Source organism: Phasianus colchicus, chromosome 6 (assembly GCF_987193195.1).
Source record: "Phasianus colchicus chromosome 6, bPhaCol1.hap1.1, whole genome shotgun sequence".
NCBI lineage: Eukaryota > Metazoa > Chordata > Aves > Galliformes > Phasianidae > Phasianus > Phasianus colchicus.
Genome location: NC_143441.1, coordinates 49,160,594 through 49,175,025, shown reverse-complemented (window position 1 = coordinate 49,175,025; position 14,432 = coordinate 49,160,594). Strand labels below are relative to the sequence as shown.

Here is a 14,432-nt window from a genome sequence, read left to right as displayed (position 1 = left end):
CATGGAGGTGATGGGTCAACTGATTTGATGATTTAGGTGTCTTTTCCAACCTTAATGACTCTATGATTCTGTGTTTCCACTGCCACGTTAGGACATTGGCCATGGTGGACTAGAAGAGTTGGCCAGTGAAGAGTCTGGGGAATTGGGTGTTTGATAGGAAGAGGGATGAGGGAAGGAGCATGAGGGTGAAATCCTTGTCTGTGGAGACATTGAGAAGCTACATATATATAGTACGTATATATAGTAGCTATATCTATATACATTTAATAAACAGAGAGAGATGCAGAGAGTGAAAAAAAGAGAGGGAGAAGATATACAAAGCACACACATAATATTTACATGTACTACCCAAATTCCCAAATGCAAGGAGGCCTTATTAAATCAAAAGTGAAGAGTTAGCTTTTGGAAAATACAGTGGAACAAATCAAATTGTCAGAAGCGTGAGATCCCCCTAGGCAGGAGCAGACTGGGAAAAGCTTCCACTGGCATCTAGTGGTATGTTGCAGAGGCAGTCACTGCAGCCAGCAGTGCAGCTTCACCTCCAAAATGGGTCACTGTGGAGTAGCAGAGATTTCATTCAGACTAAAAGGGCACCACTTCCAATCTGGGGATAGGAAGAGGCATTTTTGGACCCTAACCATGCCCCAATGACTTCAGCCATGAAGCCCTTTTAGGAGTGAATATGAGGGTCTCTGAGTCCATTTTTGATAGCCCAAAAGCTAGGGCACGCCAGGGTGAGGTTGTTGATGGAGCTGATGACTGGCACCATCCAAAGAATATCCCAGTGCAAGGCAAGGTTAGGGTGAATGTATTATGGTAATGGGAAGGATGGGAAAGGGGGAATGTTGCCTAAGCAGTCCTGCACATGAGGGATCTTGCTGCAACACACCTGTGGCTTTCTGTCATGGTCTGTCCTGCTTAGGACCTGCTGTGGTACAACCTCATGCATCAAAACAGAAGACTTGAGTAAGGCAAACTTGATGTTGGTGGTTTGTGCTGGGGTAGAAAACACATGAGCAGACTTTAACCAAGGCACATACAAGGTATAGACAGCTTCTGAACTCCAGGGGCCTTGCAACACAAAACTTTCTTGTGTGAGCTGAGCAGGCATCTCACCCTCCCCTGCCTCAGTTTCCCTAAATCAAAAAGCAGGAGAATAGGATGTTTGCAGCCTTCTGCCACCCTTAAGACAGAGCTTCCTGCTGAATCTCAAAACCTCTCTGCCAGGCAGATCCAGGAGGGTCTGTGTGATTTCTCTGAGGTCTTGCTGAGCCTCAGCCTCACCCAAGTGATGCTCAGTACTCTGCTAAATCACAGAATCATGTAGGTCCTAGTCCAAATGTCAGTTTGTGAGACAGGAGAAGCAATTGCTAATTCCCAACTGCTGTTGATATCTATCCATTTAAAATATGCAGATCTAAGATGAACATCATTACTTCTTAATAATTACTGCTATAATTAAAAATATTTTTGTGCAACTCAGTGTTGCATTAAAAAATGTCCTGAAGCACATTCCCTCTTTGATATTATTATATTTTGTTTAGCTGTTTTGTTAGATCATTCCTAAGTTTCAGATTCCAAACAACCCACCAAAATCCTGATTTGTTATCACATTAAGTATTATAGAATCATAGAATTGTTAAGGTTGGAAAGCCTTAGTTGGATCATCTATTCCAACTGTTGACCCATCATCACCATTATTGCAAACTTATATCTAGAAGTTAAGAATATATTGCTTGCAGGAACCTATCTGGTGACATTGCAGTGATTTCTCTGTCACTGCACTGCCTCAGCATCCACCTTGCACCACCTGCACACTCTTTGTGCCTTCACTGAGCAACACAAGGGCTGCTTTGCTGCTTGCAAGGCACGAGCCTTTCTGCTTCCATTCTGGGGGCTGCGAGCTGCTGCAAACAGAGAACCACTGGATCAATACATCCTCCCTCGTACAAAGCAAACGCTTTCATTCCAAAGCAGCCGCATCCTGACCGCGAAAGGGCAAGAACTACAATCCCCAGCAGGCAGCGCGGAGCTCCAGCCCTCAGCTTTCCTCCTTCCCCCCAAGTGCTGCAGCCAGAAGCGGGACTCACACGTGGGAATCCCACCCGTTGGCACCCCATCCCCTCGGCCCTTTGTTCAGTTCACCCTTCCTCCGGCAGCTCTTGCTGCGCTGCCCGCAGACTTCCTTTTGGTCGGCCGGGCTGCGGATGCGGGGAGGCAGCAGCACGCTGTGCCCTGGTTGCCCCCAGGGAGAGGGATGATGCCAGCCCCAGCCTGACAGCTCACCCAGGTAAGGTGCTTTTCTGACAGCCCATCTCCATCTATCAGGGTAGGCTGAGGAAAAGGCAAATTGGCTCTCACTGGGATGCTGTCCTTGGTTGCAGAGCTGGAAGGAAAGGCGGGTTTTGGATTGGCAGGATCTGGATGCTTGGAAATAAAGAGAAAGGAAGAAAACAGGCAGGGATTTTTTCTTTACCGCCAATCCCAATGTGTTTCTTTTTGCCAGGGGTAACAAAACCCAGTGAAGTGCTGCTGCAGATTTCCTAAATATTAGAGGTCAGGGGCTGACTCTACTGTCTGCCCAGGGGGGGGGGAATGGCCTTTCTGGGTAACAATGTGCTTTGGAACTTTTCTTAGCTCTCTTAGCAGCCTGGCCAATGCTGAGGCTTTGTCCGCTGGATTAAAATCTGTTGTTGGGTCAGATATCAGCTCCCCACCCAGGAGGGGTCCGGCCCCCTGGGAGCTTCCACACCCCCACTGGCAAGCTCTGGACCCGTGTCCTCCTCCAAGTGTGCATGTTTTGTCTCTCCCCACCCTAGAAAAGCTTGTAGGTGGTTGTTTTTTTAATATATTTTACTTTTTCCATCAGTTCTTCTGTCCAAGTCTGGCAAGTTCCGTCTGGACAGGAGCACCATTGTGCATCAGAGGTGGATCTTCAGACATCAGTGGGGATCCAGATGGATTTGCCAAAGGGGACTAAATTTGAAATAACTTTTCTCATTATATCTGCCCTCTGAAATAGCTATCCCTCTTCATTTACCACTCTGAGACTTTCCTTTGAGGAGCATACAGCTACAATCTCCTCACCACCATTGTGTTGGGATGTCCACATGCCCAATCTCCCATTGAATCTCCTGATCCATGGCACATTCCTGCATCCCCTGTGCCTTGGTGGCCATCTCCCCAGGGACTCATCTTCCCAGTCACAGCCTCCCAGAACTCCAGGGGAGGTCTCACTGGCAACCCATGTCCTTGCTGGCAGCCACCCCATGACTGGTAGGTTTGGCAGCAGCACCTCCAGTATAATCTTGGCCAGCCATATGGCTTTGTTGGCAGTCACCTCCAGCAACAATGTTCCTCCCCTCAGTCTTTCTTGATCTTTTCCCAGCTGGAATTCACAGTCTTGAGAGGAGATGCTGCTCACATCTGTTGGTCCTTCCTTTTGTCTAATGGCAACACACAGGATCCAGATCCTGCAGCATACTGACCCTTCTCTGAAGGGGACAAAGTCACTTCAGCTTTCTGCATCCCACTTCTCCAGATGTACGCTGAAGACATCACTGACCCCATTTCCCCTGTGCTTGTGCCAGCATAAAGCAGCAAAGCTTGTTTTGCGAGCAGTGCCAAGTTTGGTTTTCTTAGGTGTTTGGGGGAGAAATTGCAACAGCTGCATTGCAATAATGCAAACCGCATTACATTATTAATTCTGACTTAGAGGCGTTCAGTCATAATCCCACAGATGGTAGCCTCTAAATCTTGGTGAAAAGATAGAGAACTATTCTGAGAGTAAGTCACCAGTGCAGCAATAGAGCTGAAATCTCAGCATCATTCTAGCAGTGAGTGCATGAATCCTTGCATTGCCAGGGGAAGTCAGCTTGTTCCTGATCTCTCTGTTGGAATCCTGTGGCTTCATATGTCCTAAGTTCAGTCTCCCATGGAACAGCTGAGGTGTGACCCATTGTGTTTATATACTGAACAAAGCTGGTGGAGAAGAAATAATGCCTTAATTTTCGCTTGATTTTTTCAGTCTGGCAATCTCTGGGAATTCCAAGAAACTCCTGCAGGAGATCAGAGAGGGCAGGAGATGAAGTTACAAACATTGCTTCTGCAGCTGAGTCAAAGGAGGCTGAGAAATGACGAAGATCACACACACCTCATTGGCCTTTCCCCTATGGGGAATAAAGCACGTCCATCAATATGTATGTCCTGATGGTTTCTGTGTCCTCCCTGACAGTCCGTCCCCATAATATCATGGCCATGAAGGCCGTGGTGAAGCACATGGTGAGGGCACACCTGTGCCAGGAGTGCGGCAAGTCCTTCAGCAAGAAGGGCAACCTGAAGAGACACCAGCGCATCCACACGGCGGAGGAGCTCTTCTCTTGCGGGCAGTGTGGCCGGCGTTTCACCACCCGGGGCCACCTGAGGACCCACCAGAGCATCCACACCGGGGAGAGGCCCTTCTGCTGCGGGGAGTGCGGGCGTTCCTTCCGCCTGGAGATATGCCTGGAGGCCCACAGGAAGACACACACCAAGGGTGGGCCCTACCTCTGTGCCCACTGCGGCAAGAGGCTGAGCACAAAGATCTACTTCAACATCCACATGCGGACGCACACGGAGAAGAGGCCGTTCGCCTGCAGCGAGTGTGGGAAGAGCTTTGTGAAGAAGGGAACGCTCACGGCCCACAAGGAGATCCATAAGCGGGAGAAGCCCTTCCAGTGCCCCGAGTGTAGCAGATGCTTTGGGCAGAGTGCCACGCTGTTGGCCCACCAGAAGATCCACCTTCGTGGAGGGCCTTTCATTTGCACTGAGTGTGGGAAGAGCTTGAGCACCAAACGGTATTTCAACGTCCACCAGAGGAACCATGCTAAGGAAAAGCCACTCAAGGGACACATGGAAGATGCGTCTCTCCACGTCATACAGATTAAAGAGGAAACTGCCTTTAAGTCAGAAGAGAATGGGTTGGAGTGTGTATTTAACGAAGGACCTAACATCCCATTTCCAAAAAGCCCTCATTGGAAAATCCAAACAAAAGAGGAACCAGGACCACCCACCTACGACACAGAAAACATCACTGCAATAGCCTGCCAGAAACTTCACATCAAGGAAGAACCACAAGAAAACCTGGACTGTGGAATGCTCTTTGATCCAGTACTCTCATTGATGATTTTACAGGGAAGACGGGTTAAAAAGGAAAGGGATTCTGACGGGCAGCATGACCAAAAAGGTCCCATAGCTGGTAACATGGTGCTCCATGTGAAGGAAGAACCACAGAAGAGCACTGACAGTGAGATCCACTGTGGTCAGAAGCCAAACCTGAGTGCCATCCAAAGGATCCAGTCTGAAGAGAAAGCTGGTGTGGAGGATGACCACCAGGAGAGACAGAGCCCAGGGAGGAAGCTGAAGAAATGCAGTCAACCCACCAAAGAAGGGAACCAGGAGAAATCCACATCCAAGAAAGATCTCTCAACAAAACAAGCTTCCAAAGGTGAACGGATATTCCCCTGTCCCGAGTGTGGGAAGACTTTCAATCAGAAATCAAACCTGACCAGACACCAGAAGATCCACACGAGCGAGGGGCCATACAAGTGCACCGAGTGCGGGGAGAGCTTCCGCATGAACCGCAAACTGGTCCGGCACCAGCGAGCCCACATGAGCGAGCCTTTCAAATGCACCGAGTGTGGGAAGAGCTTCACCCAGCGCTCCAACCTGGTTCGGCATCAGAGGATTCACACCAAGGAAGAGCCCTACCAGTGCCCTGAGTGTGAGAAGACCTTCAACCAGAAGGCCAATCTCTTCCGGCATCAAACGATCCACGTCCGCATGGGGCCTTGCAAGTGCACCAAGTGTGGGAAATGCTTCCCCCAGAAGCGTCACCTCATTAAACATCAGCTGCTCCACTCCCGAGGTGGGGCCTACAAGTGTGGGGTCTGTGGGAAGCGCTACCGGCTGAAGAAGTATCTGAGGAGGCACCAGAAAATCCATTTGCGGGAAGGAGCTGGCCCCAGCATGAAATGTGGGGAGGACACAAGGCCTGGTGCTGGGTCTCACCCCACTGAGCAGAGAGCACTGGACCCTGCGATGAGTGAAGAGGAGAGCTGAGAGGATCTGGTTCCCATTCCTGAAGGAAAAATCTTTGAGAAATGGGGATGGAAACAAACTGATGTGCGTGGGGTGGGTGAGGTTTGAGGGAGCAAAGCACTGATAGAAACTGGTCCCATCCTGCTGCTTTCTGAGTGATCCCTCAGCATACCCTTTGCTTACAGCTGTGGGATGGGGCCGGACAACACAACTTTTCGGAGCACTTAGAGGTGAAGGGATGAGCCCCTGGCATCCTTGGTAATGGGATGATTGTGCCTCTAAAGCCTGCCAAAATGGTGGAAGCCAACAATGTTTTGTGTGGGCAATGCGTGGCCAGAATTGCTGGGAGGGATTTATTTCTGTTATATCACAGTGCTTCTGAGAGAAAGCTGCTTCTCATCTGCCTGCTTCTCTGCCTGTCACTGTAAAGCATACGGTAGGATGCTGACTTTTCAGGGCAGTATTTGGGGAGTTCAAACCAAGTAGCAGGAATAGTTGAACAGATCTTCAGACTTTATGGGCTAGAAAATTGGAAAATATTTTCCTGTTGGGATGCTTTCCCTCCCTACCTTTCCCTGATTTAACGGGATCTGTGCAGCTACTCAGAAATATGGACAGTTCAAGAGTTTTTATTGTTGACTGCTAATGATTTTGCTGGAGGCTTTGAGCACCCTGACCTAGCTGTAGGTATCCCTGTTCATTGCAGGGGAGTTGGACTAGATGACCTTTAAAGGTCCCTTCCAATTCAGATAATTCCCTCACCAGAGTGTTCCTTGTGTCTGGAAAGTCCCTGATGAAGTGGAAAAGTAGAGTGAGCCCACAATCCCATGAGCCACTCCCCAAGATATCTTTGCAGTCCTGGTACCTGGCCATATGAGCGCTGACAGATTGAAAACACTTATTAGGGTTTGTTGTGTTGCTGTAATATGTATTCTAGGGAATAGAAAAATGTTCCACGTTGAGGAAGTATCTCTGCCTCTGGTTTTGTGCAGGTAGAGAAGTCCCTTACCCATTCCTAAAGCACAGACTTCCTCCTTCTCCCAGGGTGTATTGCAGGTGGCATTCTCTTGAAGGCACTGAAAGTCATCAGCATAACTTTGGGAAACTACTTGCAGTGACACTTCGGACCCAAACTGTTCATTGTCTGCACTGACTATTCTGGAGCAACTGCCTCCAGGCAGGGAAATGGAGACACAGATGTTGCAAAAAGTGCAACAGGACAAATAATGTTTGAGCTTTGCCTTTCCCAACTGCTTGGACATCACTGTGCTGTGGTGACTCAAGGCCAACACTGAGTACAGCTGCCAAATCCCAAAAGCACAGAGTAACTTTCATGTCATCATCAACTGTAGACAAGTTCTCCTTCAACTACCTCTGGCCTGGTGAAGGTTCATTTCTGGGCAGAAAAGGCAGATATACCAGAGAAAACAATTTTGGGGTTTTTTAGGGGTATCTGAGGTCACCCTTGTTATGGCAACGGTTCTGGGCCTTATGGTGGGTAGGTGCACCCTTCACTGCAGGGCTGGGAAACTAATGTTCCTCAGGAAGAATGTGGCTAAGCCAGCTAGAAAAGCAAAACTGCTTCTGTTGGGCCTGCTGAGGGGCAGATAGAGCAGAGCTTTTCAGTGAGGAGAAAGTAATCACCAGATGAATTAATTTATTTCCTTTTTATTAGTCTAGCATGATGCTGTAAAGATTTTGCCAGCGAGAGGAAGTGGTGTAGGAGGTTTGCCAGTTGTATTGCTGAGACCTTTGACATACACAAAGAAGTGAGCCAATGTCAGTAGCCTTTCTGGACATCCCTGGATCTTGCACCATTCACCATGGCCTGTGTGGGTGTCGCAACTTCTGGGGAAAATCAGGGCTGATAGTTTGTATTCTCAATAAAATAAGTAAAGAACAAAGGCAAACAAAGTGAACCTGTTTTCTGTTTGTGGTTTTCATTTTGTCAGCTATCACCAAGAAAACCACACTACTACTATCCACAATGCAACAGGTAAAACTGCCAGGGCAAGAGATGGAAAAGTGATAAACAAGTGGAAATGGTTGATGAAGATGAATATGCTGACCATATTGACCATCCCTCCACCAACCAGATGGGAGCTCAGACCCACATGTAGAGACCTGGGGCTCCAGCCAGCGATCCACACATAAGTACTGTGTGAAGTGCTCTAAGGTATCTGCACATTTATGCCCTAAATATGGTTATTTTCATCTGTGATCCAAACTCCGTTCTTAGTGTCCCACTTATGGATGCACAATGCTGGAAGGAAAGACTTCCTTGGGTACCACCAGGATCTGCCCATCGTAGGGACATGACATGATAGATTCCTCAAAGGACCCCTTCAAAGAGATGGCTCACAGACAGTTTGGATTGCCAGGTCTACTGTCTGCTGCTAATTGTCATGTTAGGTGCTTGGATCAGGACCATGGAATAATTAAAGCTCTTTGAGGGAAAATGGACTGGACAATGCCAAATCCTTTCCCATCCGGGTAGCAAAACACTTCATCCTTTTCTCCTTGAACTCATTAAAAGAGACCATGATACTAAACTGCTTAAAATCATTGCCTCATTCTCCACTGCACAGATTTTATGCAGAAAACCACACTGGCGAGTGCTTATTCACTGAGCAGTCTCAGTCACCACATGAATAGGATCCTCACAAGCTCTGATTTTGCCATCATGGCCAGGCTGAAGCCAGAAGAATGAGATCACAGTCGTGTTAAAGGACAGAGATCCAAGCTTTGATAAAAAGAACTATTCCAGCGTTGCACAGTGGGACAGGAAATCTTGTCTTGAGACACTTGCTACAATTTTTATATCCATGTACATTTCTAATGGGTTTTTAGGAGGAATTTAAGAACTTTTTGAACTTTACAGTGACTCACTGACTATCTGTGTGTATCATCTCAGTGTCTCCTTGACTCCATGGAAGAGAGAGGAGACAGTCTGAGATGGAGAGCACTTCCACGAGAGTGTGTATTTTGTGCTGTGCATAGAGCCAATTCGTGCTCAGCATGTTATGATGTGGTGGGAATGAGAGGGTCTTTGGCACCAGAGCAAACATCTGCTTGGACATAAGTATCCTGGGATGTTTACTTGTCTTTTGAGGACGTGACGGTTCCCGTGAGAACTTCCTCAAGAATCTCAGGCTGCAGGGAGCCTGGTGTCCCCACTAACAGGGACTGAGGAGAGGAAAAGGATCAGAGTGAAAACTAGGTGAGCAACAGGACATTCAGCATCACACATTTCCACAAATCCCTTCTCTGTTCACAGAGCAAACAGCCTCCATGAGGACATGGTCAGTGGGCACGGTGGTGATTGGACTAGATGATCTTAGAGGTCTTTTCCAACCTTAGTGACCCTATGGTTCTATAATATTTACATCCCATCAGCACCTTGGCCACTTTTCATCCCATCCAGGTGCAGAGCAGTGCAGCCAGGTACTGCCATATGGAGCCATGTTATCAAACAGAACTGCCCATAGCCAACGCCCATCTGGAGCCATGTACTCATCCATGTCTGCCTTAAATAAAGGGATCCTGAGATTTCCTAAGTACTTGAATTAAAATGGATAGATGAATATGGGGAACAAGTGCTTCTGATGGACATAGCAACATGCATGTTCCTAAGAGTGCAACAGCAAGGCTAGGCAGTGTGTAAGATCAAGTCTGTTGTATTCCCATGGTTGGTTGCAATCACAGTAGCCATCAGGAAAGAAGAAGGGACTAAAACACTCTCTCCTTCAAAAGATATATTATATGTACATATATAACCATTTAAAATGACAAAACTTGCAAACACTATGAAGCAGAGGCCAGAGCAAAGAGGATGACATGATGCCCTAGCTGATGGGTTCAGAGTTGAACCCATGAACTTCCTCCAAAAGAACATCTCTGGAGATTAAATTTCTCCATCTTTGGCACCCTGTAAATGTGCTGTAAATTTCAGCCTAATTTTAGATATGAAGAAACTGAGGCAAAGCTTTGGATCCATACAAAATCCCACCAGCAACCTACATCAGATGCACACCCACATCCTCTTCTGATTCTCTATCTCATGCTTTGAAATAGCTGTGGGATCACCTCACCTGAATAACGATGTCAGGAGACCTTGCTTTGTTGTTGTGTGAGTGGCATCAACAAGCACACACTCAAAACCATACAACATACGGAACATAAAGCGTGCAGCCATCAGCACATGATGAACTCCTTTTTTACATTTTACCATTATTTTAATAGCAATAATTAAAAGAAAAAAAGCAAATAATAATAATAAAAAAAGCAACCTGACTACATCTGGATGTGTAATTCAAAGAAGCCATGGGCAGTTCTCCAGCCCTGAGGGCACCAACCTGACTTGCATCCACTCAGCTGAATTTCATTCTGCCTGGAGGTGTCCAAGGCCAAGTTGGATGGGGGCAGCCTGGTCTAGTATTAAATGGGGAGGTTGGTGGTCCTGCCTGTGGCAGGGGTTGGAGCTTTATGATCCTTGAGGCCCTTCCAACCCAAGCCATTCTATGATTCTATGATTCATCTCTGGCCCCAGCTCTGCTCAAGTGAAGAGCTTCAAGTATAAACATGAGTGTTGAGAAAGCTGTGCTCAGGTGCCCAAGAACGCCACCATTTGTTTTGAAGACATGGCTTAGGTTTTCCATCATCCTGAATTAGAGCACATCCAGCAGCCTCCAAAAGCTCCAAGGCCTGCAGTGTGACCTAGACTGGCAGAAAACAGCTTCTACTGTGATTTTTTGCACCATCATCACTGCTGTTCCTGCCCATAGCCTAATCCACTGGCATGATAACTACAGGAGCTGGGGCTTGCAATAAGACTCACAGCCACGTCAAGAAGACAATTTTCTTGGACTCACTGGATGGAGATGGAGACCCCTCCATCGTGTCTGGCAGAGGACAGAGAACTGGTGCTGGAAGTAGCACTCTGCTTCTTCCTCAGCAAATCACAGAGTCATAGAACAGTTGGGTTGGAAGGGACCTTAAAGCCCACCAAGTCCCAACCCCTGCCACGGACTTGGCATCTTTGCAGCCCTTCTCTGGACTGTTTGCTAAGCACAGCACAGGGAGGGGGATCAGCCCACTTGTTGCTGAGAGTGGTTTTGTGGGAGAAGGAAGGGTTTGCTCAGCAATCAGTTGCAATGTTGTTTCAGATACACCAGGGGTGCCCAGCTGCTTCTGCTTATTGGAAGCCACTACAGAGCTTGTTACAGAAACACCAAGTAGATGAGGGCAGCACCCTCCACCCCTCCTTTCCTTTGTGCTTTTGGCTGCTGGATTCAGCTCATCGTGCCCTGCACACCATCCCCAGCACAGCCCCTGTGACTCTCTGTCCTGCCCACCAAATTAACATCCTACCATTAATGTGGCAAAGTGCTCTGATGCCACAATGGCACAAGCTGAAAGAAGGTTCTGTGTGCTATTAGCTTGCAGAAATTGGGCCAGCCCGTCTGCAGAATCCACTTGGTTGCTGGATGAGCATAATGGATAGCTGCACAAAATTAAGAACTGTTTTCATTTTGTTCTATTTTCATGTGTGTGTGTGTGTGACTTTATTCTCTTCCCTAGTAGATCTCTTTGATTTTGAAGGTTTCTTTCAACATTTTAACTCGTTTAATCCTGCATTTCTGTTGCACTGGCAGTAAATTCATTATCCCTAAATGCAAGGACTGATAACAGACCATGATCAGAGCATGCTAAACTAGTACATGAAAGGCAAGGAATTAAATCATTCACTGGAAAACAGAGCATAGTGGAAGATTGCTGTTTCCTGAAAGCTTTGTATCCTTTTAAGCTTGTTTTTTTCTTTTGTTGCCATTGTTGTTGCTGTTGGTTTGTTTTTGTGCAAGATGTTCTTACTTCAGAAATTTTTGCACAGCTCTGCCCTATTTCTGCAAGCTATTAGGCAGGGAGATGGTGGCTGTGCTCAGTCCCAAAGCCTGGTTGTGTCCCTTATTTAGGGATTTTCTTCTAGAATGAAGTAACAGCAAAAAAGAGTTGTCCTTTTTCTAACTCACATTACATAGAATAGAATCATAGAATCACTAAGGTTGGAAAAAACCCACAGGATCATCCAGTCCAACCATTCACCCATCACCAATGGCTCTCACTAAACCATGTCCCTCAACACAACATCCAAACATTCCCTGAACACCTTGTATTCTACATCTTGCTAATAATCCCATTGCATATCAACAAATTGGAGATGGAGATGATCTGGAAGAGGCAATGTACATCAGAGGGCAAAACTGCCCCGGTGAGGTGATTGCTTTTCCAACTGGGGCTTTATGAGCAATGAGTATCAGACCGTGGCACTGGAGCACAGCAGTTGAGCTGTGGCTCCTGGAGAACTCATAGAATCATGAAGGTTGGAAAAGACCACTGAGATCCCCCAGTCCAACCCCAACCCAGCCCACCATGCCCACTGACCACATCCCTCAGTGCCACATCTCCACAGTTCTGGAACATCTCCAGGGATGGGGACCCCAACACCTCTCTGGGCAGCCTGTGCCTTTCTGAGAAGAACTTGTTCCTTATCTCCAACCTAATATTCAAGTCTGGTTGCTGTAAGGTGAGTGTAGATGAATTCTTAATCTCACCTGCAGATGTTCCCAGTATCAAGTAAGACCACAAAATATACAGGAGCTATATCTGTTTTGAACTATTTATGTTATCTATTATCCCAGTGCTTGCAGGTGCTTTGCAGGCTGCAGGGGCTGCCTGTATATCCCCTGAATTCAGCTGTCTATAGCACACCTGAGATGGATGACCCAGATTGTGTAAATCAGGTGGTTATGTAAATAAAATCAAAGGAGAGAAACAGAAAGGGATTTATCTGCACTATTTAGATGTCCACTTTGGGATGAGACTTTGTTCTTAAGTATTGCTAGGCAGAAGCTGACTGTGTAGGAGGTGAAAGAACTAGGAGGAGTCGTGGATACTCACAGAAATATTATGTATGATCCAATGTTATTTACTGTTCTACACTAGGTTCTTTTTCAGAAAGCAAAATAACTACATTTTTGCAACTGTCCTTCCTTTTAAAACCACACACCAGCACAGTTTTGCCATGTAGGATCCTCCAGCTATGAGTCACCTCATTCCCTTTGATTTGTTTTTTCTCTATTTCCTCTGTATTTGCAGACAATTTGCTTCTATTTTTCTAATAAAAACCTGGGTTAAACAAAGCCATGGCTCAGCGCTGTTCAAGTCCATCTCAAATGGGGTGATTCAATGGAATGACCAAATGGGATGAACAAATGGGATAGCCCAGTGGGATGACTGAATGGGTTGGGCAAATGGGATGACTCAGTGGGATGACCCAATGGGATGGATAAATAGGATGACCCAATGGGATGACCAAATAGGGTAACCCAATGGGATGACCAAATAATTGGGAGCCTGGGGCAGGAGTACCCCCTGTGAGCAGGACACCAACAACCTCATCCCACAGTAAGTCCCTCAGTAGAGACTGAGGTTTCTGTACATGAAATGGTAACTGAACTGCCAGATCATTCAGCCATCACTGCCATCCATCCCCATTTCTGTTTGCTCCTAAACCCAGTCCAGTCTCACTCCTTCCCTCCTGCAGAGGGACATTTGTTATTCAGAACAAAATATTATGCTGCCGTGTTATTTAATCATGTCAAAATTCATAGGCAGCATCTGTGCAGAAGATAAAATGTTTTGGGACAGTTTAGTCCTTTTCTTATCTGAGCGATTACGGTTATGTAAAGACTTTTCTTTCAAACAAGGAGATGGAATTTCATAAGCAAGAGACCAAAATAGTGCCAAGTAGCCAACCGTCTCCCCTCGATCGTGCTGGATTAGTACAATTAATCTGTAGGCATTAGTGGCTAGCAGGATTTTGCCTGAAGGATATCATATATATTTATTATTTCATATCTGATTTCCCACAAGAGGCAGAAGAATCAATTGCGGGCTTTTCTTTTCACCACTGTATTTTTACAGATGGGGTTGTGGGATTTGGAAAATTACTGAAGGGCTCCAGATGGCAGAGGGGGGACGCAACTCCTGCTCATCTGTACATCTACTGAGGTGGTGGGGTCACAGTCCCCAGAGGTGTTCAAGGGATGTGGAGATGTGACACTTGGGGACACAGTGGGCATGGTGGGGGTGGGCTGGGGTTGGACTTGGGGATCTTAGAGGTCTTTTCCAACTGTAATGATGCTGTGATCCTATGAAATTACAGCTTAAAGAGGACCAACAGGCTTTGTCAGAGCTCTTGATCTCCTGCTGCTTCATGAAATGAATGAGCAGTGTTCTCCCACCCCCTCGGCAAGGGAGATAGCTGCAGATTACAGCAGAAAGCAGAGCGTTAC

The 14,432-nt window shown here is 46.8% G+C and overlaps 1 protein-coding gene across 1 annotated transcript; it reads left to right on the top strand.

The window, feature by feature from the left end:
- Positions 1-1,786: 1,786 nt before the first annotated feature.
- On the top strand, positions 1,787-6,530 carry LOC116238255 (uncharacterized). Its single transcript, XM_031607827.2, has 2 exons — positions 1,787-2,290; positions 4,028-6,530. The coding sequence occupies exon 2, from the start codon at positions 4,198-4,200 to the stop codon at positions 6,097-6,099; it is 1,902 nt and encodes a 633-aa protein (XP_031463687.2). The 5' UTR covers positions 1,787-2,290; positions 4,028-4,197; the 3' UTR covers positions 6,100-6,530.
- The last annotated feature ends 7,902 nt before the right edge of the window (positions 6,531-14,432 follow it).